General features: G+C 34.4%; 1 protein-coding gene across 1 annotated transcript in view; it reads left to right on the top strand.

The window, feature by feature from the left end:
* Positions 1-26,689, top strand: part of LOC150085193 (neprilysin-2-like) — a 209,852-nt gene that overhangs the window by 125,642 nt on the left and 57,521 nt on the right. Inside the window, exons 4-9 of the mRNA XM_090373920.1 lie at positions 1,099-1,260; positions 5,421-5,504; positions 8,691-8,902; positions 11,681-11,860; positions 15,665-15,751; positions 17,305-17,429. Of these exons, the coding sequence (XP_090230046.1) occupies positions 1,099-1,260; positions 5,421-5,504; positions 8,691-8,902; positions 11,681-11,860; positions 15,665-15,751; positions 17,305-17,429 (850 nt within the window). The remainder of the gene's footprint in view (positions 1-1,098; positions 1,261-5,420; positions 5,505-8,690; positions 8,903-11,680; positions 11,861-15,664; positions 15,752-17,304; positions 17,430-26,689) is intronic.

Below are 26,689 nucleotides of genomic sequence, written 5' to 3'. Positions count from 1 at the left end.
TAGTCATGGGCTCAAACCCCGGTCTAATCAAGAAGCGTGTGCTATGCACTGCTGCTCCTGCCCACCTGGCTATGGAGGCATCTCCTTTAACCTAAGCAGGACCATAAGACCCAAACACTGTATAGGGCAGCTCAACGTCTCTTAGGTTTCTTCTGTCCTACAGAGCATGAATAATTGGCAAAATACTTTTTCAAATGGCTTTTAGACATTTAATGGTGTTTTGGGCTTGTGAGTTGAACTCTCCTATGAACCAAGTCCATGCAATTTCTATACAGCATGATTTATGAACAGTCCTGTTGAATTTGGAATTTTTTATATCAGGTTGTAGAGATACTTTCAGGGATAATGTTATCAGCCACTTCAAAGTTCATTAAACCACATTTGTCAGCTTTTTTTTTTTTTTTTTTTTTTTTTTTTTCAGATTTTTGATTACTAATATTGTGTCACTTTGTAATTTTCTATCTTTTCATGGTATCTGCCAGAGTTAGCTTCAGAATACTGAAACAGTGCTATAGCATATCAACAAATTTAAAAACTTTAAATTGGGGATTAGATGAAATTAAATACTGTAAAGGTGATAACCATTGCTGTATATGTACAGTGTAATAATCACTACTTTGTATCTTGATAATGGCTTCTTATATAATAGATGACTATTTATTTTCAAAACGACAACGCATATAACATGAATAAATTATACATTAAACCAACCCCCATTTACTGCAGATATAAAAGATATAATTTAACCTCACATTTAATGATAATTTAAACAGTATAATAAAGAACTAGTTACTTAGTTATCTGAAATAATAGTTTCCAGATATTTGAATATATATATATATATATATATATATATAGTAATATAAAGTAATAAATTGTTTGAAGCCAGTTCAGAAACTCAGATAATAGATAATAATATATTATTACTTGATGTTTAAATCCATGTGAATTGAATAATACGTCTGCAATATTTCACTAATTTTCTTATATTTTATTTCTTAAGAAAAGTCAAACAGAAATATGAAAGTTTAAAGTCATGATTAGAAAAATGGGAACATTAAAACAATTTTTTTTTAATTTTTTACTTTCTCTCTATAGCTGCGGCACTCCTGAATAATATGGATGAAAAATCTGACCCTTGCACAAATTTCTATCAATTTGCATGTGGAGGATGGGTAGAAAAACAACTCATTCCAGATGACAAGTCTTCTCTTTCTGTTTTCTCTGTTCTCCAAGATGAATTAAACCATAAATTAAGAAGTAAGTATTTAAGTGTCATACAAGTTTTGCCTTATACAAAAGCTGATCAAAAATATCGAGATTGAATCCATGAAAACTAAGATATTATAGGGAAGTGTGGTTGGGATTAAACTTCCCTTCAAAAGCTCCTTCAGTATGTACACATTTATTCCACCAATTTCATCAGTGTTGGAAGGCATCTTGCAAATCAGTTTCTGAAATTGCTAATTGCTGTTCTGATGCAATTTGTTGAATTGTTTCCACACCTTCAAATCTTTTGCCTGTAAAGATTTTTAAGTTTAGTGAATAGAAAAAATTCACAGGGAGCGTGATTTTTATCTGGAGAATATCGAGGCTTTCTCGCTTTTAAATAATGCTTTTTTTTACACAGAAAGGCAGTTTTGTTTCTGTTTCTCAGTCAACAGGCACAGATCTGACTTGGCTGTGACACACACACACATGCACACCTCATTCCCATATATTCATTTTAAAAAATGGCATTATATTGTGCCATAAATGTTTACCTCCTTGGTCATTTCACAAATAGTCAATCTTCTGCCATTTCACACTAAAAAAATTATGCATTTTAGCTACCAATTTATTGTTCCTACTCGTTGAAAGGCATCCAAAATTTTTGCATTGTTTTTTACAGACATTTGCCAAACCACATTAGCAAAATGATGGTTGCTACTCACAAAACTTGTACACAGCTCATTTTTGATGTCCTGGTTCTAGTTGCATCAGCTGATAAGATTTGGTTGCTATTTTTTCAATTCTCATGCAAATTTAATGTAACTCAGTATTCTGATATAGTTAAATGCAACGTATCAAAAAAATGCTCTGACTTGAAATGTTAAGTATGAAAGACTGAAGCAATGGGGCGAGTTATAAATTAGGCCTGATGTAGCTGAGTGGTCAGGAGTGCAAGTGCAGTAGTACACGCTCTTTGAGTGGACTGGGGTTCAAACCTGTGACTTCTAAATACAGTTAACATTTGTATTGATTGATTTATTGTAAACTCTACTGACCTGGTGGTCATGCCGAAGTATAAACAAGAACATTTTTATATACCTGGGTACATATTAACACGTTAGGTGACATTCATTTGAAGCAAAACTTGAACAGATTATTTATCAGAGATATGCATTCATTCTCAATACTTGGTAGCCCTTTCATACCATATTAACACATTTTCTGCCCAAACTTGTATCGAAACAAACTGTAGTTTTTGAGCAGATATGCATCAATTTGCTGTCTATGTTCATTTACACAATTGCAGTCAATAAATGTACACTGTAAAAGCCCACAAAATGAATAACTGAGTGATATCAACACACTGATTGAGTCATGGTCTTTTGCATTACAGCTGGGGTTTTGCTTAGCATCAATCACACTGTCTAGTTGGTTGGTTGGTTGGTTTGGATTTTATTGGTGCATTAGCAACTAAGGCTATAAGGTGCCAACACCATCTAGAAACCACTATAAAAGCTGTATACGTGGTTCATGGTTTCATGTTTCTTTGCTTATGTTGAAGTTATTTTATCTAGTTTAGTATTTTTTCTGTGCTTATTTTGAAGTTATTTTACCTAGTATTTAGTATTTTCCACAAGAAGAGAAGGTAAATTTTTTTTACAATTATGTTTGCTGATTTTTAATTCTTTAGTTTGTGAAAAACAAAACATCATCGTAGTGTGTGTTTGCTGATAAAACTTTGTGTAAAAAGTGTTTTTATATAAAATTGTACTCCAAACGGTTGCTATAATAGATCTACAGCCTGGGACGTCAGGACTGAAAAGAAACAGGGATAGACAGTATGTTGAAGCTGATGACAGTGAATCATCTCTTTATAATATGTTATCTGATACTGAAATAGAATTCTATTCAAGTGATGTGGATCTGAATCTCGTTCAAATTCATCTGTTGATGTTAGAATGCTACAAACAACAGATGCTGATTACTTGGAGTGATTATTCTTCACAGATGAAATTCATTTACTAAAAGCACTGCCTACTTGTTCCAGTGTCCCAGAGAAGCATCCCACAGAAGTGCCTTTTGCAAATATAAAAGGCAGCTAACATGTTAAATTTAGGAGAATACTGGCTTCTGAAGTTGGCCAGAGTCAAACTTCATCACAATTCTGGGATAACCACCACCAAACTGGCAGCCTCCTTATCAATCAGAAGAATGTCCTATTTTTTTGAAAGGAGGATCATAATCACTGCTAAAATGCTTATAGGATCGATCTCCCAACCCACCATCTGGAACTTAAGCTTCTGGAGGATCCCACAACTTTATCTCAGATCCATTCTGATGTGCGTCAGTCATACTAAAAAGCTCACCCTGGCAGACAGATTCCTTCCTAACCAAATGCCTTAAAATGCTGAGCAAAACAAAAAATAGCAACATGCACAAATTGGTGAAAGATAAGAAGTACAGACAGAGAATTCTCCTGGCCGTAAAGACCTCTTTGCTATAATTAAGGTTATTGCTGTCTGTGTTCATTTACACATCTGCAATTTATATTATGTTTTTGTCGTTATATTTTTTGTTATGTATTGTCCCAACATATTCTTCTAGTAATTGTAATGTGTTTCTTTAAAGTACCTTAATGAAATTGTTAACCCCTGGTATTCCAAGGCCGCTGTAGCCGAGTGGTAAGGCACGGGGATGCATAAGTACATGTGCCTTGAGTAACCAGGGTTCAAGCCCATGACTGCTAAAATGCAGTGTTGTTTCTTGTATTATCTCTCTACTTTGTAAACTCCTCTGACCATGTGGTCGTCCTGGAGTATAAACAGAAAATTTATTTGAAAGGATATGTATGGCATGGTTTTCTCCAATAAAGATTATATTTATTTATTTATCAGCAATTCTATTGCATGTTCCTGTTTAATGGCTCTGTAGTCTCACTTCTCTTTCTACCACAGTTACTTTTCTTACTACATAAACTGTTTTATAAATTGAAATAATGGGACTGAGACAGTCCTGTTATTTCCATAGTTCTTGCTAGTATTAGCCTCGATTTTTTGCACACCTACAACTGTTTGTTTGTTATTTGGTTTTTAGAAGCATTAGCAACTAAGGCCATATTGCTCCGGGGATATGCAGTGGTCATTCCCCGACCTTTCCACATCCTCCATATTTGGTGGTCACAGGCTCGAACCCCGATCTAATCAAGAAGCATGTGCTATGCACTGCTGCTCCTTCCCAACTGGCTACGGAGATGCCTTACATCTACAACTACAACGAGTCCTTTCTGGTAGTTGGTTGATTGGTTGGTTATTTGCATTTTGTCTATCTTGATGTCAGGTTTTGGTTATAGTTGGTTGGAAGATTTATTTGCATTGATAGTATTTAAGTCATCGAGTTTGATATATGACCAGATCAAGTGAATTTGAATATACAGCTGATGCTGCTTATTGTGATTACTTCGGGACAAACGTTAATTGATAACGATACTGAAGAAATAAGAATGCAGCTGTTCAGCATTGTTTACTGATGCAGAGTGGAAATGGGTACATAAAAAGTTGAAATGAATAGAATAAAAATGTGAAAATCAAGCTAAATAAAATACTTTAATTTGACTGTCAACTATTTGTTCAAGAAAGTCATCAATAAAAATTAAATCATAATGTTTCTGGAAATCCATACAAACCTTTAAAAACAAATAAAGAAAACATTTAAAATCAAGAAGTAGAAAAGGGTTAATGCTTTACTGTAAAACAGTCAGAATGGTAGGAGCAGAATGACAGTACTTGCTTTCACAGAATAATGACAGTGACAACCATATGAACTGTACGAAGCAACAGCAGTAGCTAGACACACAACATGTTGGAGTTTTAAGAACAAACTAGGATGTTATGTGATCACTTCCATTGCGCATGCATAAACCACAATAAGGCAAAAAATAATAAGATAAACTGAAGTGCTGATTACAGTAAATGCTGTTTTTCTATGTATTCTTATATGTCTGACTGGGATTTCATTAAAGTTGAATGAATTGAACATTGAATGAATGATAACATTATACATGTCACTATAAGCAGTGTGCACTGTATTTCTTTTGCACTATGTTAATACAAATACAGTAATGTGTCCAGTAATTTGACTAGGCTGGCTGTGTGTTTGTATATGTATTTAAAATTGTGTATATCTCAGTTTTTTTTGTTTTTTTTTTACAGTAATGGTTGAGAAACCACTTAAGGGAAATGAATCTGATTTCATCAAAATGCTAAAGGATATGTACTTGTCATGTATGGATCTTTGTAAGTAGATGATTTTTTTTATTGAATATCAAGGTCACTTGCATAAATATAAATGTATATGTATGTTTATGTGTTACTGTTAAAGTGTATAATTTCAATGTTCTGTAAAATACTTTGTATTCTATACAGTAATGGATCATTTCAGCTAAAGTGTGGAATAATTTTTTTATAAATTAATTAGTAACTGGAAACTATAGAAAAATTAGGTGGTAAAGATGCTTCTCTCATTGAAAATATGAGGCAGTAGTTTCTGTGTTATGCAAGATGGCATATAAAGTAGATATGCTTAAAAGATGCTTAAAGATATGCTTATTAGTATTTCTATTTTTCTTGAAAAATATTACTGCCTATAAAAAAAACTAAAGAGAAAACTGAAAAAAATAATAAACTGATAAAAAATATAAGTGAATTGATTTTTCCCATAAGAAATAATTGTATGAGGAAATGGATGTTTCTGATTTTTCATGAGTTTTATCTATTTCCCCAATAAAACTTATCATATAGATTTAGTAAATAGATCTAGATATTTTACCCTTACCTCAGCTTATATTAACATAATTAACATTACAAATAAACCTCATAGCTTAATTAAGTAATCAATTTTGAATCCCCCTTCCCACAAAATGTTAATGTAAGCGTGAAAATTACTCTAATAAAATTGTAATATTTAAACAGCCTCGGTTTTTTCACAAAACAAAGTATATCAAATAAAATTAAGAAAAATTTTAAAGAATCTGTTTGTGTTACTTCTGTTCATCCCTTTTTATTATAAAAAGAGTTATTTTTATCATAAAAAAAAACCAAAATTTCAATTACATTCATTTTAATTTTAAAAATGCAAAATTAATCTTCCAGGTATTAAATTTCATTTTTTTTTGTTTATATGTTTTAATATTTTAAATCTAAATTCAGGCAGTGGGTTTTTAATTTAAAAAAAAATATATTTATGTTTTATCAGTGAAGCACAAGTTCAGCTAATTCTTTTTGAGATGCGATACTTATAAAATATTATAATGATAAAAGTTGAAACTTTTTGTATATTTTCTCAATCAGTATATAGTTTTTGTTTTTATTGTAAAACTTTATTTTAAGTGTTTTTTGTTGAATTGGAACCTGTCTCTTATTCATTACGATTCATGTAATTTACCAAATTCCTCATTGCTTGAACTTTTTTGTGCTGTAATTTTTTTAAAACTTGTTCTTTTCATCCTAGAAACAATCATTTCCAGTTTGTGAAAATTGCATTCCAAAAAATGCAATATGATCAGGGAACATTTGCTTTCTCCTTAAACTGCATATTTGTGTGATATCTGTTAGATACAAAATGAACAATTAACCTCTCATAATTCAAAGTAAATCAAAACAAAAACAGAAACTACTGTATATAATCATTTTGAGAAAGTTAGTAGTGAAAGTACATTGGAGGATATGATCCCATTCTAAATTTCAGAAAAATTACTGAAAAATGAAACAAGCAGTACCACACATGAATCAAGGAGGGTTAAATTGGTATTTTTCAATATATGTGAGAGGCACTATAAACTTATCTACTTGTATGAAAATAATGTTATAGAATCTTGAAATGAATTATAGGAATGTCTTTACAGTTTATATATAAAATAATATGTTATAAAACCCTTTAGAAAAAATTTTTTTAAATTAACCAATATACCCTTCTGTGTTGCAGGTAACATGGATATGAAGAAGTTGGAGTACAGAGCAATCATTAAATTCTTCACCAAAGAAGCAGATCTCTCCTAAGGCAATTCATGAAAGGCTGATTAATGTATCTGGTCACTCTCCATATCAGATGAGTTTTGGAGCAGGTAGTACGAAGGGGGAAGGCAGTCACTGGAAGTTACAAGGACAGGATGTCTGATTCAGGAAATATCATCAGAAATGTGTGGAAAATTGGAATTGATAGTGATGAAAGAGCAATGATTAAACGTTGTGCAGATAACTTACAAAAGGAGTATATATCAGGACTAAGTGTTAATACATACTTCTTGATAAATTAGAGGTACCAATTTGGTTTGTTTCCTGTGGTCTCAAAGACATTAACATTGCACTTCTTTCAAAAGAGAATTGAGCACCAATTTCCTATGAAAATTTGAACATCTTTAAAGAAGGCCCAGAAAATTTTGTCAGAAAGTGGCCAGGAATGAAATGTGGATCCATTATTAGGGTACAAAAACCCAGCAAGAATCCCTGTTGTGGAAACAGCTGGAATCCCAGATGTTTTCACTTCTACCTCTTGAAGAAGCTCAAGACTGAATGGTTGGCTGGGAAGAAACTTTTTCTACAATTCAGGCTTTTCTACAATTCATAAGCTTCTCCAGTCCCTGGTGAAGCTTATGTTCCCACAAATATTACACAGATTGCACGATTCCATAATGAAGAATCACTTGGAAAGCCTTTATATGTATTCTGTTGCTACAACATGTGCCAATTCACAACTCTTTCATTCTAAATTGAAACAAAGCATATAAAGGACATAAGGTAGAAGGTATATTTAGGCACATAACTTTTTTTTTTATTTCCCCTTCTCCATAAATCTTTATAACAAAAAATTGATGTCTTTATTAAATGGAAAGTGTTACAAATTCACCTTCATCTTACCCTTGAAAGGTCATTGAACAGATTGTCATTAAGAGCATTTACTATTATTATGTCATGTGAGCTGCTTTCTCTGAGGACCACAATGGGCACCACCATAGGAGGCAATATGTAGGAAACTCCATACCAGCAATGAACTTAGTGTGCCATAGTAATATTGAGCACACAGGGATGCAATATCCACTGCAGAAATCTCAAAGTAGCCACCATGAGTGTATTCTTCCTCTTGTTTTGTGTAGTATTTATCAACACATAGATTAGAAGAAGTAGCAATAGTGAGACTTTATTAATTTCTTTGGACGTAAATAAAGGAAATGACTCTCTTTGTCATGTTTATTCTCTAAATTGCAAATTATTCTATAAAAAATATTCTGCAGAATAATTTGCTAATTATTCTATAGAATATAGGTATTCCACAGAATAACTAATTAATTTATAAAAAAATATATATATTTTACATTTAACTAAAACAGCCAAGTTTTTAGAACATTTGGGTTGTTATATATTATAAATGAATTATACAATTTAATAGGAACATATATATCAAAAACCTTGTTTTGCTAATTCCAGCTGCTGTGGATAAACTGGGGGCCCAACCACTTATTGATGTGCTACACTCCTTAGGGGGATGGCCTGTTGTTGAAGGTGACAAATGGAAACCTGACTCTTTTGACTGGCTGGAGTCACTTCTGCAGTTTAGGAAGCATGGATACAGTCATGATATTCTTTTGGATCTTTCAGTCACTCCTGATTTTCGAAATAATACTAACCATGTTATTGATGTAAGTCTTTATATGTTCTTAACAACATGTTGATACCATAAAATATTTAAAAAAAAGTTCTAAAAAAATCACTTAAGGATGTGTATAAATTTTCATCCCATGAAAACATTTTATTACTAGAATAGCATTTGTATTTTTAAAATAAAAGTTAAAATTCTGTTTTTAAAATTAGTTGTAAATCACTACTGATAATGCTGTCTCTAAACATTTGACAAAGAATTGTTTGCACATATTGTCTGGCTAAGGTTGATCCAGTACACTACACTACATACTCTGCATTCCTATAGGAGTATTCTAATTTTTCTAATATGGCATATCAACTAGCCAGATTTCTCTAAAATACTTTACTAAAAATTCAAATAAAGATGTTGAAATTTTTTTTACATCCAGCTCATGAGTGACTGTGCCAAAATAGCTAACAAGTTAGTTAAACATGACTTTTGCTTAACAAAACATGTTGTGTCCTTTGAAATTCCATTATTTTTCGATCACCATTGATTACCACTGCATATCTCTCCTGGTTATTTTCAAAGGCTGAGTATAAAAGTAATAAAAGAAACTGTCTGCATGCTCCAAGTTAATAAAATCTAGAGGCATAAAAATTTTTGATTTGGATTAAGCATAATTCTTTTTTGAGTTATTAAAAAGTATAATTTTTAATTATTAGTACTAGTTCTTTCTGTATGATGACATCATCATCAGCTAATAGATGGCAAAAAGTAAATATTTTCTCAATAAACAACAGATTATATATTGTAATTAGTGCCTTATAACAAAATGAAGTCTTTTTGAAATGTGTTTTTTTTGGCCGATGCTACATAAGCTTGCTTTCTTGCATTACATGCCTCTACTACTACCACCACTGTATACAGGTGTGGAGGCTCACTTTAGGAAAGATGTATATCTGCTGGAACGGGTGCAGAGAAGGGCAACCAGATTGGTGAAGGGAACAAAAGGGTGCTTTTACCTGGAAAGACTTCAGTTCTGAAAAGTGTAGCATTTCGAGACTAGGTATCTGCAGGGAGATCTGATTGAGGTGTTTAAAGCCTTGAATGGATTGAGTGAGCTGAATGTTAATAGTATTCTTCCACTTGCTGAAACTACATACATGATGGAGCATAAATTCAAGTTGAGGAATGATGGTCGCAGGATAGATGTGTAGAAGGGTTGAAGAAATTTAAAGGAGAACTAGACAAATTCTTGGAGAGTACGGATGAGTAAACTGTGTTTTCTTTTTTGGTCTGATGCTATATAAGCTTGCTTTCTTGCATCATTTGCTATTATTACTACTACTGAACTTCATCCACTTTCACAACATATGGAAAAGCCTGTTTCAACAATAATAACAAAATAAAGATTAATATCCAAGTAACCTCTCCCTTGGCTACTAGCTAAGATGTCAATGGGACAGACTCAGGTAATAGAATGACTAAAAATGAAATTGGATAATTTTTTACATGTATAATTATATTGTCCTTAAAAAAAATTGCAATTATTGCGCAAAAGGAATTATCAGAATCTAGCTGCTATGTAAAGTTGTCCATAAGCAAAAATGGCAACTTGAAAATTCCGTGAGATTTGATAATCATGATGACAAAAGCTAAGAAATTGTCTTCTCTTCAAAGTAAATGGCAAGTTAGCATCACTGGGAACTAAATAAATTCTCAGGATTTGAAAATCAGTTGGAAAATGTTTTGGATTTTTTTTTTTTTTTAATTTCAATTTTACTGCTAAATAAAACCTATTGAAAAAGAAATCAGGTCAAAAGAAAATTAGTGAGAAAATTTTTAATTTTTTTATTTTATTTCAGTTATTGATAAGTAAAACCTATTACAAAAGGAATCAGGTCGAAAGCTTGTTTAGTCTTTGAGTTATTCAAGTTCAGAGAGTGTCAGGCAGAGGGATATAAGCAAATTATATATAGAATTGGCTTCTGAAGTAGTTTTGGTAGAGAGTCACAAAGTTCAAGTTAGAATTAATGCAAAGATTTTTTTTTTTTTTTTTTTTGCTGATGTAGTTTAAAATTGCAGTACTTCCTTATGTCATTTGGTCTAATTAATACTAATTTTATTTTGATAAAAGTGTCAGGGCAGTATCACACAAGTGAAATAGAGTAACTACTATACCCTGCATAAATTAATAGTAGTCATTTTGATTACTGTAACTGTGTGATGCTGAGTGCTTTAGCTAATGAATTCAGAATTTATTTAAACATGCATTGTATTTGAAGGTTTCTGTAGCCCAGTGGTCAGGAGCGGGAGTGCAGTAGTACACACTCCTTGAGTAGACCGGGGTTCAAGCCCCTGACTGCTAAATATGGTTGATCTGCCAACCCACACTGGACCATCGTGGCAGATTATGGTCCATTTCCCTCAACATGAATTGTTGAGGAGCCTTCCATCCTGCAGTGGGTTGATAATAGCTGCAATTTACCTTTTAAAGGCGTCCGTAGCCGAGTGGGCAGGAGCGGGAGAGCAGTAGCGCACGCTCTTTGAGTTGACCGGGGTTCAAGCCCCTGACTGCTGAATACGGTCGATCTGCCAACCCGCACTGGACCAGCGTGGCAGATTATGGTCCATTTCCCTCAACATGAATTGTTGAGGAGGCTTCCATCATCCTGCAGTGGGTTGATAATGGCTGCACTTTACTTTTTTTTTTTTTTTTTTTGTATTTGATTGTATATTCTTCTGAAGATAATCATCAAAGATTTTCATTAAAATTAGTTTCTAAATGTTTTTTCAGTGCTCTGTTTCCCTTACATTTTTTACATTATTACAGCTGGATCAAACCTCCCTAGGAATGCCAGATCGGACGTACATGATCAAAGGACTCAATGATTCTAGTGTAAAAGCATATTTTAAGTTGATGGTTGATAGTGCAATAATGCTAGGTGCCAATAAAAATACAGCATCAGAAGAACTGGAAGAAGCTTTAAAATTTGAAATTTTATTAGCCAATGTAAGTATTTTTTGTTTATTCCAATAATTTTTTATAAATTCATTTTATAATGATGCACCTTCATATATTAAGGGAAAGTCTTGCTTGACCAATTTGATTGGATACTATGATGTGGTCACAAAGGAACTGGATGCAGGGAATAACTTTGATATCATATATTTGGATCTTAGAATGGCTTTTGATACTGTTGCACTGGAAGACTGCCGAACAAATTGGAGCAGTGTGGCATCGGAGGCAAATTGCTGCTGTAGATAAAGGGATAGTTGAGTGGGAGAAGACAGAGTGGTAATCAATGGACACTGCTCATCGTGGACTAATGTTATTAGTGGAGTCCCCCAGGGTTCAGTGGTGGGTCCATTTTTGTTTTCTGTATTTATAAATGATATTCATGATGGTATATCAAGCTTAATGTCCAAGTTTGCAGACAATACGAAGGTTGGCAGGGCTGTTAAAGGACACTAATGACAGTATGCTGCTGCAACAGGATCTAGAAAAGTTAAGCAGATGGGCTGAGAGGTGGCAAATGAAGTTTAACATTGACAAATGTAAAGTACTACATATGGGAAGCAGTAACCCCAGAGCAACGTATCAACTCTGTGGTACTACACTGACAGTGGTAGAGAACGAAAAGGACCTAGGGGTAATTGTGCAGGCAGATATGAAGTTTTCTGAGCAGTGTAGACAGTCTGCAAGAGTAGCTCATGGTGTCTTGTCAATGATATATAGGAATTTTCCTAGCAGGGATAAGGAGGTGATTATCCCCTTGTATAAGGCAATGGTCAGGCCACACCTTGAGTACTGTATACAGGTGGTCTGGAGGCCTCATTTTAAGAAGGATGTAGAGCTCTTGGAATGAGTACAGAGAAGGGCAACGAGATTAGTGAATAGAACAAAGGGTTGCTCTTACAAAGAAAGGCTTAAGTTTTGCAAATTACAGTGTCTGGAGGCTAGGGACCTGCGAGGTGATCTGATTGAGGTGTATACTGGTTTGAGCATGCTCAGTGCTGATGGGATTCATCCTCTTGCTCAGAATCCTGAGATGGCATATATTCAAATTGAGGAAAGACAGATGCAGCATAGATGCAGAAGTTTGCCTTTAGCCAGCGGGTAGTTGGTTGGTGGAACAGACTTCCATCCTTTGCTGTGGAAGTTGATAGCCTAAATAAATTTAAGGCTGAGCTGGACAGGTATTTGGAACGAACGGAGGGATGAAATGGGAGCATTTTTTTTTTTTTTTTTTTTTTTTTTTGGCTGATGCTGCATAAACTTGCTTTCTTGCATATATGCCTCTACTAATTCTAATGCTAATAATAAACATTCTGGGTGAAATGCTACTGCCACAAATTCAAATTATATCTTTATTATTTACACAAATAAAAATATGTTTCGGTCCAGTTGGAAGACTTTACTGTCCTGTTATCTAATGCAGTATTTATAACAAACATGGATAATATCAAAAAGTATAGAGATTGAATTAGTGAATCTAAAATATTTTACTTATAGGGATGGGAGATTAATCTCCTTCAACATGTATACACTTATTCCACCATTCTTTCCAGTGCTGGAAGAAGCTCCCAAACTCACTCTTTGGAATCATCGGTAGCTGCTGCTGCTGCTCTGTTGTTTTTCATTGTTTTCTTCAAATCTTTGGCCTTTGAGTTTTTTTTTTTTTTTTTTTTTTTTAAGTTTAGTTAAACAGAAAAAAAGTCATAGGGTAGCTGAAAGTTTTTGCTGAATATTGTTGCAGAAGTTGGACAGAGGGTAGGTTGATGTCACATTCCTTAATTTGGTGTTTCCCAATTTAATTTGGCTGTGAAACCCTTTCATAATCTTTAAAAAATTATGGAATCCTATGATCAACATCCCTCCTACTATTAAACTGCCCATTTGTGGCATTTTTTTTTTTTTTTTTAATGTGAATCCCAAACACGAGAGGTATTAGAACCTATAGTACTTGGTACTGTGCTTGGGTTACATACAATCAGTACAGCATAATACAGCACTGCCAAAAGTTTGTATCTACTCTTATTTAAAAAAAAATGTTTATCACTTCAAATTACACACATATAATTCATTTGATTAACATATGAACATTCTGTGATTTTTTTTTTTACATTAAAATTATTATAATTTTTTTACATTAAAATTATTATAAAAAATATTTAATTCTTTTTGAGAAACATTATTAAATATTTTTTAAGTCTTGAAATGTTACTCCAATGCCCCCCCCCCACCATTTTCTGGTGGAACCTGCATTCTTACTTCACGGAACCCCAGGGTTCTGCAGAACACTATTTGGGAAGCATTGCCTTAATTTATGGCTTGACATGTGACAGGATTATACAGAGGAGTCTGTCTCTTTAGGAGGTCCAGTGTCCAGTCCTCCCATTATAAGATGGACAGAGGGCAGATGCACTGGCTGTGGCATGTCTCATTCCTTAATTTACAGCTTGACATGTGCCACAAAAAGTCACTTTTTAGGAGGAACGTTTCCTTCCCCCCCCTCCAAATTAGATGCCTTCTTTTCTACATAGCGAAATTATTCAAAAGATGTAGAAAAGAAGGCTTTTCTATATCTTTTGAATAAATTAAGGAAGAACTAGATAAACTATTGGAGGGTATGAACAAGTGACGTGGAAATTTTTATTTATTTTTTCTGGTTGATGCTTTATGAGCTTGCACCACTAGCATTTGCTGCTAGTAATACTAATAGGAAAACCAATAACAGATAAGTATAACATTCATTTTCTATGTTCTTCTCCCTTTTTTTTTTTTGGGCGCCTCCGTAGCCAGGTGGGAAGGAGCAGCAGTGCGTAGCACACGCTTCTTGATTAGACCGGAGTTCGAGCCCGTCACCGCCAAATACGGAGGATGTGGAAAGGTCAGCAAATGACCACCGCATATCCCTGGAGCAATATGGCCTTAGTTGCTAATGCTCCTAAAAACCAAATAACCAACCAACCCTTTTTTTTTATTTTGGGAAACAGGATTGTACATTGAAAGTTCATGAATGATTCATCTACTTTAGCAGCATTATATTTTCTGAATAACAAGATGCAAAGGCAAAACATAACATGTGACAATTTATTACTAAGCTTAAAAGGCCCCCCGTAGCTGAGTGGTCAGGAGCGGAAGTGCAGTAGCACACATTCCTTGAGTAGACCGGGGTTCAAGCCCCTGACTGCTAAATACAGTCGATCTGACAACCCGCACTGGACCAGCGTGGCAGATTATGGTCCATTTCCCTCAGCATGAATTGTTGAGGAGGCTTCTATCCTGCAGTGGGTTGATAATGGCTGCAGTTTACCTTATCAGCATGATTTGATACACAAAGAGATTAAATCATATTAATGAAAAGAAAGAATTGATGCAGGGATTTTTTTTTTTTTTTTTTGCTGATTTAGTTTAAAGTTATTTCCTTACATCATTTGACCTAATTAATACTAACTCTTTTTTTTATCAAATTGTCAGAGGTCAGTATCACACAAGTGAAAAGAGTAAATACTATATACCTGCATATGAATTTATTGTAGTAATTTTGATTAGTGCAACTGTGAACAATATATTATGAAGGAGTGATCATATTTAACAAAATAAAAATCTTTGCTTCTCTCTAATTACATTTAATTATATATGTTTCAGTTCTCTTAAAAATTTAAATAACTAAAAAACCAATATTTCAAAGTTTTAAAGAATTAAAAAAAATTGTATAGATATTTTAGATATTTAATATACTTAAATTTTCATCAGTAAAGATCAAAAATTTAATAATCTGAAAATTAAATAAAAAAATTTTTTTTTTAGTATTCACTGCCAAGGGAGGAAAGACGGAACATTAGTCTACTTTATAACAAGATGCCTGTTAGTGATCTATATTCACTTGCACCTAAGGTATATTTAGTTACTTCTTTTATATACTTTAGTGTGTGTGTGTGTGTGTGTGTGTGTGTGTGTGTGTGTGTGTGTGTGTGTGTGTGTGTGTGTGTGTGTGTGCGTGTGTGTGTGTGTGTGTGTGTGCGTGCGTGCGTGTGTGTGTGCGTGCGTGCGTGTTTAAGTCTGCACCTTCCACATTGTTCATATACTAAGTTTACTCCTCTGTTAGTTTAATACATTTATTCCTATATATTATATACATAGGAAAAAATGTACATATATATTATTATTATTATAGATATATAAAAAATCCCTTTCTCCTTTATCGGATTTTTTCTGCCCTGTGATGGATACTGGTATACAAAGTGCATGGGTGGTTGGTTGTGTCTGGTTATTATTATTAATATTACTGTTGGTCGAGAAACTCTCTTACTATCCTACAGGTGTTTAGGATTGCAGCTTTCTATCCTACAGGTGTTCAGGATTGCAGCTTTCTGGAGTTCCATGTAAGTGTTTTCTGGGAGGCCTATTGTTGCTAGGTTCTTATGGAGGCTCTTTGGAACCATCCTAGTGGTTGACATAATGATTGGGATGGTCATTACTTGTTCCATATGCCACATATCTTTGACTTCTTCTCTTAGGTGTGAGTACTTCCTGATCTTTTCCTCGTATGTTTTCTGGAGGTTGCTGGTGTTGGGCACAGCTATGTTGATCAGGAAGGCAGCCATTTCCTTTTTGTCGATGAGGGTTATGTCTGGTCTGTTGTGCAGGATCATCTTGTCTGTCATTACGGCACAGTTCCAGTGTAGTCTGTGAGAGTAGAGGTCTCTGGTACAACCTGAGGCTTGTACTTGTAATATGGTAAACTTTCTTTGATCAGGTGGTATTTTTGCACTAGCTTCTGATGTATTATCCCAGCCACCTGATTGTGTCCATGAGTGTAATCCTTCTGGGTGATCACCATACATCCTGCTCTGACATGCTAGATTGTTTCTGTGGTGGTGGCATCATCAAAATGTGTCATCTGCTATTCTGGGGTCCTTAGCGATGTATTTCTTGTAGTTCCTCAGCGTTTCTGAGATTGTGCCATAATAATGGACAAGACATACTGCACAACAGGCCAGACATAAACCTCATCAACAAGAAAGAAATGGTGGTGTTCAACCAGCAATCTCCAGAAAACCAACGAGGAAAAGATCAGGAAGTACACAAAGCTGAGACAGGAAGTAAAAGAATTGTGGCATATGAAAAAGTAGTGACCATCCCAATCACCATGTCACCCACTAGCATGGTTCCAAAGTGCTTCCATAAGAATAGGCCTTGCAAAGAACACTTACATGGAACTCCAGAAGGCCAGATCTTGAATGCCTGTAGGATAGTTAGAGAGTTGCTCGACCAATAATAGTAACTGGACATAACAACCACCCCACACATTACTGGTACTAGTACCTGTCGTGGGATGGGGGAAAACCCATTAGGAGAAGAGAGAGAGAGAGATAATAATAATAATATAATGCAGTCAACTTATATAAGCTAATTATACAATGATTGACTCTATTCTTGTTTTACAGATTGACTGGATGAAGTACATGAATGGGCTACTGAATGATGAAATTAAACGTGATGACCAGGTCATTGTGAATGTGCCCCAGTTTATACGCAACTTTGGTGAATTGATTCAGTCAACAGATAAGAGGTATTTACTCAGTATGCTTAATAAAGTTTTTAAAGATCATCATGTAGGTACGTAATTAACTTAGCTGATTAGAAAAGATATTACATTAACTGAACTAATTTGTTCTGATAAGTAGATTCAGAATAGAAATTTTTCTGACCTGATTATTCCCAATTCTTTGTCATTGATGTGGAACTATAACTGCAAAACTACAAGGTGATTTTCCATCCATGCATCATTCAGGAACTTGTGTAATCAGATTAGAAACAGTTGTTTTCTGAATTCACCTTGGTCAGAATGAATTATTTCAGTGCATGTAATGAATGTTTTCATAATATTTTTACTGCGGGTTACTTGCTCCATTTTTAAAAAAAGTTGAAAGTTAATTGCTTATATGTATTTGACATTTATATGCTACTCTGAATTTGGCTGTTTAGCCATGTTCAGAGACACTGATGCTTCAGAATTTGCTGTCCTCAATTTAGAATATTTACATATGGGGTCTCATAACTGCATGTTATCCTGAAGTTCTACTTGCAAAAATAATAAAATATTTGAAAACTACTAACCTGGGAAAAAACATTAATTTGCAACTAAATTTCCTAACCTTACAATTTTATGCAGTTTTTGGGAAGATGGCTATATCTTGGCTTGTTGGTTTCTCTGTAATCTAATAGCCCTAGAATTACTGTGGAATCTAACAAATCTCTGTAATAATTTTCTTTAGTAAATACAGGTAATCCCTGTATAACCCAGTAGTTAGGTTCCTATAAAATCTCATGTAGTGAGAAACCATGTTATATGGGACTAAGAATCAGTACAAAAAGGGGGTTACATTTCAAAAGCTAACAAAAATACACCATTTTTTTTTTTATATAATTATCCGAAACAATTTTTATTTTTAATACTGCTTCTTAGTTCCATATAACATGGTTTCTCACTACATGAGATTTTATAGGAACCTAACTACTGGGTTATACAGGGGTTACCTGTATTTACTAAAGGAAATTATTATATCCAAATCCGTTAATCCAAATACCGAGTGCTTTTTTTATTTTCTCAAGTATTAGTGCTCTGGGACGAGCTGTCATATTTGCGGAAAGATCCTACAGCAACAGCAGTTCTAATTTTCTGTTCATTTTTCTTTATGGTCTGGATTATTGCTTCATTTAAATTTAAACTTTTGGTAATGTATGATACCTTTCCCCTTTTCTAAGACATTCCAAAATTTGTATCTTTGATTCTAGAGAAATAAAGTTTCTTTTGAGGGGTGCTTTTTTACTTTCCTTAGGCATAATTTAATTCACAACAAAGAAATTATTCCAATACGGTTCTTAAGAATAAAGTTTAGGAATACACATCTGGAAAAATTAATAAACGATCAAATAAAAGCCAAAATAACCTTACAAAAACTTTAAAAGTCATAAACTGCACTCTTCGAAGTCACAAATTTTTATGGTCTATCAAACAAGCACAGAACCTAACACGGGGATGTCCCAATAATTTTTTTTGCCTAACTACTAGCAAATCAACACTGAGGATTCAGAAAAAAGAATATAAATGTTGAAAAAAAAACATCCAACATAACAGCAGAGTTCCCCCCCCCCCACAAAAACTCAAAAATACCATGTCATACGAGGTTTGCCACAATTCTCTAATCATGTTAGAGTGAAACCACACTATATAATTACCGTGTTGTGTGAGGATTGCCACAATTTATCAATCATGTTAGAGTGAAACAGTGTCGTAGAAGTACCGTGTTATACGAGGGTCACCTGTACTTCTTTTACTATAGAAATTTAGTATATCTCTTTCAGTAATAATTCCGGATTTTTCTTTTTAAAGAATAGACTAAAACTTATAAATATTTAATGCATATATAATTTTTGATTAATTTATTGTTACTTGCTTAATGTGTATTTCTGTAAATATATTTGCCTATCTCTTAAATTGTGTTAAATTCATCTTTTCTTCATCCTTCTTTCATTTTTCTGTATCATTATACTATCACTGGTATATTTTTCACCTTTACTAATAGTAGGAAGTGGTGTTGACATAAGAACATTACTGTGCATTACTGCACTCACTGACAACCAATTCTTATGATCACATCTCTTTTGCCTTTTTTTTTTGTTGTTGTTGTCAGCATTGTCCAGTGGCATTTTGAAACACATAGGTGTTTGATTCATATACTTGCAATCAGTGATAGGATATATGTATATAAATTATAAAAATGTGTAATACATCTAAAAATATACCATGTTTATCTCAACGGCATCAAGGTAGTGATTGTAAAATGCTCTCCAACTTTTAGAAATTCTTACAGTTGCTATAGTACAAGAACTGAATCTGGAAATATGTTTGACATGATATCTTTATCTCTTAAATGTGTTTCTGTACTCCAGAGTACAGCACTTTGCAGAAGGTAATATTATTTTCCACTAGGGTTTTCAATATAAAAAAAAATGTGTAATATACAAATTACTTTGATATAATGTATAATGATTGGATTGTCTACTAGTTTATTGATCACATGTGCCACTTGCTAGAAACAAGCCCTTTTGCCATAATCTGATTCAGGTAAGCTAATTTTTATTTCTGTAGTTCATTCCTAATGACAGTTGCTCATTTGGACTTAGAAAACACAATCTCTTCATGATTCAAAGAATATTCCCAAGACCAAGGGCAGATTAGGTTGAGAAGTTATGAAATAACATCCTTGAATCCTCACTCATTGGTGTCAAAACCATTATTGTCAAGACTGAACCAAGATGCATGAAACTAACTTGTTTCTGTTGAGTTGGTATTAATATTATTAGTGGCAGTTAATGTAAGGAAGCAGGCTTATGCAGCATCAGTCAAAAAAAAAAAAAAATACCCATGTCAGCTATCCATTCTCGCTCTAATCATTTGTGTAATTCTTCCTTAAATTTATTTAAACTACCTAATTCCAGAAGTTTGTTCCAGCAATCAATCACTTTCTGACTGAAAGCAAATTTTCGTGTATACACATCCTGTATCCATCCTTTTTCAATTTATATACCCTCATGTGTGTTGTCCAAAAAGGTTTAAAGATGTCATCAACATTTAGTTTACTCTATCCATTTAAATCCTCAAACACTTCAATCAGGTCTCCTTGTAGGTGGCGCCTACGTAGCCAGGTGGGCAGGAGCAGCAGTGCGTAGCACATGCTTTTTGATTAGACCAGGGTTCAAGCCCGTGACCACCAAATACGGAGGATGCGGAATGGTCAGGGAATGACCACCGCATATCCCCGGAGAAATATGGCCTTAGTTGCTAATGCTTCTAAAAACCAAATAACAAACAAACAAACAATCCTTGTAGGTCCCTAGTTTCCAAGCTCTTTCATTATTCAAATATATAAGACATTTGCACATGGAGTCCCATAACTGCATGTTATCATAAAGTTTTATCTTGCCCACTTGTAAAAATAATAAAATATTTGAAAAGCACTAACTTGGAAAAAATATATTAATTTACAACCAAATTGCCTAACTGTACAGTTTTTGTGAAATGGCTTCAGTTCTGCAATTTGCAGAACTGAAGCTATTTTGCAAATTGTACTTTCTGCAATTTGCAATCTGCAGAACTAAAGTCTTCATGGCCTAGATTAATCTTGTTGTTTTTCTCTACACTTGTTCCAAAAGATCTATATCTTACCTAAAATAAGGCTTTCATACCTAGTGCAGTACTCAAGATGCAACCTAACTTTATACAAAGGGATAATCACCTCCATACCTTGCATACAGTTTTCATGTCGGAACAAGAGTAATTGTACAATCAGAACTTCATGTCTGACTGTATGATTACCCCTATGTCCCTTTCATTTTCCACCACTTTGAGTGTGTGTGTTACCACCAAATTGGTATATTATCCCTGGGATTACTGCTACTCATACGTAGTACCCTACATTTATCAATGTTAAATCTTATTTGCCGTTTCTCAACTCATCTGTCCAATATTTCTATGTTTCACTGCGTTTCAGTAGTGTGCCTTGATTCCTCTCATTAACCACCTTGCCAACTTTTGTATCAGTGGAAAACTTTGATTAAGATTGACATGTCTCCATCAATATCAAGTAAACAGCAAGGGGCCGAGAACTGAACCCTGAAGGACTTCACTGTGAACATTAGACCAAGAAGAGCAGTGCCCATTTATAACTGCCCTCTGTTTTCTGTCACTCAACCATCCTTTTATCCATAGCAGTAACTTTTCCCCAGTGCCACACTGCTTTTATCTGTACAGCAGTCTTCATGTGGAACAATGTCAAAAGCTTTACTGAACCCTAAATATATGATGTCAAAATTATTTTTTATCCAGATCCTTTGTTATTATATTATAGTAGCTAATCAGGTTGGTCATACAAGATCTCCCCCTTAGCAAATCCATGCCATGATTCTATAATTTCTTTCTTATCAAAGTGACTCTGCAGTACTTCTTTAACCACTGATTCCATTATTTTTACTGATATATTACTGCACATCCAAGCATGTTTACAACTCATTCCATTGCGTCAGTCATATGTGCTGTTTGAAGTTCAGTTTTTTAGTGATGCATTATACTAACATACCGTATTAAACAGCACAGAACAATACAGATGCAATAAATTTTGCATGAAAATTAGAAAGGATGCTTTTTGACCACTAGAAATCAAACATTTCACCCTACATTATATACGTCAGCTAGTGATGAATCAGCAGTTGCATAATTTAATGTGAAATGACAGAAGATTGCTTATTTGTGAAATGGCAAAGGAGATAAGCACCTCTTATGGTATACATCCTAGGCCATTTTAACTGAAGATTTGGAAATGAGGTGTTTGGCTTACAGTCCATGCACTTGCTAACTCCTCAGCTTGACAGCTTTTAGTTAAAAAAAAGGTAATACAGCCACTCCCTGACTTACGTAAGGGATGCGTTCCATGGAACTCTACGTAAGTCGGAATTTCGAAATTAAATGCTTATGCAGACTCAAAAATTTGATCGAAGCAAACCTGACTGAATTTGATTGAAGAAAAAAATAAATGTTTGACGAACATGTAAATAGAATTATTTAATCAATTTTTTTATCTCATGCACAGAAAAAGTGTACAAAATTACAAAAATTTAAAAATTATAAAATTACAAAAAGAGAGAGGAGACAGGCATAATGTCAGCAAATTTTACCTTTCGAGAATCATTTCCAGAATTAACTCTCCAGCTGATAAGCATACTGCTGTGGAAGGTGAGGGCTATGGAGATTTAGGAGTTTTTTCCAACACATCACAAAATTTCTCTGCAGCTGCAGAATTGGCACTGGCGACTTCACTTTCACATACTTTAATGTTTTTGAAACGAGCATGATGCTTGAACCTATTAAACCACCCGTTGCTTGCCACAAACTTGGCATGGGGTTCACCGTACTTATCCTTAATATCTTCATAAATACCTCTTGCTTTTGCCTGAATGGCCATTGGACTCAGGGGAACTTGCTTCTGAATCTAATTTTCCATCCATATTATCAACAGCTTTTCCATCTTCGATATAACACCTGAATGCTGTTTTGTGATCAATGTTGGTCTTAAATGCATTGATCCTTTAATATTAGCATTAGTTGAGGCATATGATGCAAGAAAGCATGCTTATACAGCATCAGCCAAAAAAAAAAAAAAAAAAACCCTTCCCATTTCAGCCATCCGGTCACTCCAAATGTTTGTTTAGTTCATTCAACCTTAAATTTATTTAAGCTATCAACTTCCACAACAACAGATGGAAGTCCATTCCAGCAATCAACTACCGGTTGGCTAAAGGCAAACTTCTACAACTGCGTTTTCTCAGTTTGAATCTATGCCCCCTCAGGTTCTTAGTCTGAGCAAGCGGAAGTATCCCGTCAGCATTGAGCCTACTCAAACCATTCAAGACCTTATACACCATGTTCTTTTATATGCACACTGTCCCTTAAAATAGCATTCACTGTTGAAGCAGTGAGACATAATTCCATCAATAGATGACAAACTTTGTCTTGCTTTGTACTTCTTAATTAATCATCTTCATTTCTAAATCAATTTTGTTTCGTTTCCTAGCACTGCACTTTCCATTGTCTCTTTCCATTCACCATTGTAATTAGTAAATAAGAATGAAGAGAAGATTCTGAATATTCATTTTTTATATGATTGAAATTTCAGTGAAGGTTAACTCATTTTACCATAATGTAAAAACCCATGAATTCCAGTTATCAGTATTATCACAAATACAATAAGATCGAGTTTACTACCCGTTTATAATAGATTGCACTAACAGAAAAGCCCAATAAACTTGAAAGTGCAAATTGTTTTTATTGTTTTATGGTAGTGACCTCCAGAAATTTGTTTTAGAAAAATATCACAAAGGTGTTCAAAATTGATTCTTATAACGGAACATATGATAACGATGAAAGTGTAGTGCAATTTCCATTATAAAAATGACCTTTTCGAGAGATAAATAGCTTATTTATATAGAGAAAGTTTCAACTTCCGAGGTCTTGGAATGAATTACCAAAAAAAACCAGTGTTATTGGGTTCATATTGTGATATTTCTACAGGATGCAAAATACATTTCCACAATTTTTTAAGTTTGCACCGGCTGGCAAGAACTTATGTAAAGTCGAATTTCCGTAAGTCGACTATTACGTAAGTCGGAGAATGGCTGTATATATTTCAAAAGCGAGGCAGCTTTTATACTCATCACATATGGATCTGTGATTTTTTTTTTCTTTCTGTTCTCTTAACTTCAAAATACCTTAAAGGCAAAAGATTTGAAGCTGGGGAAACACCAACTAAATCAGTTCAAATTTGCCTTTCAGGTTACAGTTCAGAATCCACTTTAGGTCCATCATCAGGTCAAAAATAAATTAATTAATTTCATTAGATATTTAATAGTTTTAATTTTTTAGAATATAGAAGTAATCATGATTTTATTATTTCATAATAATATGTGAGCCATGCAGACGGTCTGCAAGAGTAGTCCATGGTGTCTTGTCAATGATATACAGGAATTTTTCTAGCAGGAATAATGAGGTGATTATCTTCTTGTATAAGGCAATGGTCAGGCCACACCTTGAGTACTGTATACAGGTCTGGAGGCCTTGTTTTAAGAAGGATGTAGAGCTGTTGGAACGAGTACAGAGAAGGGCAACAAGATTAGTGAACGGAACAAAGGGTTGCTCTTACGAAGAAAGGCTTAAGTTTTGCAAATTACAGTGCCTGGAGACTAGGCACTTGTGAGGTGATCTGATTGAGGTGTATAAAGCCTTGAATGGTTTGAGCATGCTCAATGGTGATGGGATTCTTCCTCTTGCTCAGAATAATCACCTGAGAGGGCATAAATTCAAATTGAGGAAAGACAGTTGTAGGATAGATGTGCGGAAGTTTGCCTTTAGCCAGCAGGTAGTTGTTTGCTGGAACAAACTTCCATCTATCATTGTAGAAGTTGATAGCTTAAACAGATTCAAGGCAGAACTAGACAAACATTTGGAATGGGTGGATGAGTGAAATGAGAAGGGGTGTGTTTTTTTTTTTTTTTTTTTTGGCAGACTCTATAAAAACTTGCTTTCTTGCATCATGTGCTCTTGCTAATGCTAATGCGAATAATCTTTTCCTTTTTTTTTTTTTTCTTTTCTCTGATTTAGTTCATTTTAACTTGATGATGGATTTCCAAAGTGGGTTCTGGAATATGACCATAATTAATTAGTTTTACTAGGTTTTGGGATATGTATTTAATAATTTACTTTGCACTACATATGGAAACATCTAGTTTGCAAAATATGGAAACAAATAAGCAAAATATAAGGGAGTAGCATTTGATGATTCACTAAATTGGGGAATCACTTTGTGGAATCTTTTAAAGTTGCAGTATGTACTGAAGGAGCTCACTTTGAAAGGGGTTAACCTCCCATTCTTGCAAGTACAGTCTCTTATTTTTGATCTACTCTGTTATATTAAACTGAATGAAAACATTAAGTAATTATAAGTAAATGTGTGCATCTAAAGTATCTTTTTGAAATACATATATATATATAGGGTGATTCACTACCAGTGCGACAAACTTGCAGGAGGTGTAGGGGGCACAAAGACGAATCGGAATCGCATAGCATTGCAGTGTCCGAAATGCCTTCGTCATGCGGTAGAGGACATTGAACGGGAGGTCGCGTGAACAGCAATCCCGCTGGAAGTCAGCATTTGCGAACAGGTTCCTGAGGCAGTAGGATGGACGAGTATTTAAACATTGAACTGGCCGACATGCACCTCGCGTATGGAGCTGTGGACTGTAACGGGCGCTCCGGTCTGCGCTTGAACCAGGAACTTTTCCTGCACAGGCGTGGTCCTCATCATACGATTTTCGCATGTGTGCACAGAAGGTTACGTGAGACTAATTGTTTCATGAGAGGTACCATGAATCAAGAGCGAACAACGAGGATGCCGGACAATGAGGAGAATGTCCTACGGCTTGCAGAAGGCAATCCAAGTACGAGTACTCGAGCGATAGGCCAACGATTTGGTATTTCCCAATCCACTGTATGGAGGATACTGTCAACAAACCAAATGAGTTCATACCATCTGCAACGCGTCCAATCGTTGGAGCCTGTGGATTATCCACTCCGGAGGACTTTTGCTACTTGGTTTCTTCAACAGAAACGGTTCGCAAATGCTGACTTCCAGCGGGATCGCTGTTCACGCGACCTCCCATTCAACGTCCTCTACCACATGATGAAGGCATTTTGGAACCTGCAATGCTATGTGATTCCGATTCTCTTTGTGCCCCCCTACACCTCCTGCAAGTTTGTCGCACTGGTAGCGAATCACCCTGTATATACATATAATCCAATTAATCCAAAAATTTAATAGAGAGCTAAAAATTAAAAATATATATTAAAAAATAATATAAGAAAAAATAGTAAAAAATCCTATTTTAATTTAGTTTATATATATATATATATTTGAAATATACAGGGTAAAGCTAAAAGTTCCTAAACTTTAATGTGTATTTCTTTATCTTAAATTATACTGTTCTATCACAGATAATATAGTTTTTTAAATTATTCATACAAATTACATTTGAAGCTGTAACAATGAGCATTGCATTATTTTTTGAGTGGTTCCATCATTTTAAAGTGGAGCAAGTATCTATCAAAATCAAAAACTGTTTCTGGTTGCCCTTCAACCAGCAGAAATGATGAATCAATAGCTGATGTGTATTATTTAGTGTGAAATGACAGAAAGTTGTTTATTTGTGAAATGGCTTAAG

This window comes from Mastigoproctus giganteus, chromosome 5 (assembly GCF_048544385.1).
Source record: "Mastigoproctus giganteus isolate SK-2022 chromosome 5, ASM4854438v1, whole genome shotgun sequence".
Lineage (NCBI taxonomy): Eukaryota > Metazoa > Arthropoda > Arachnida > Uropygi > Thelyphonidae > Mastigoproctus > Mastigoproctus giganteus.
Note: the sequence above shows the minus strand (reverse complement) of the source record. Positions and strands in the feature narration are given on the sequence as shown.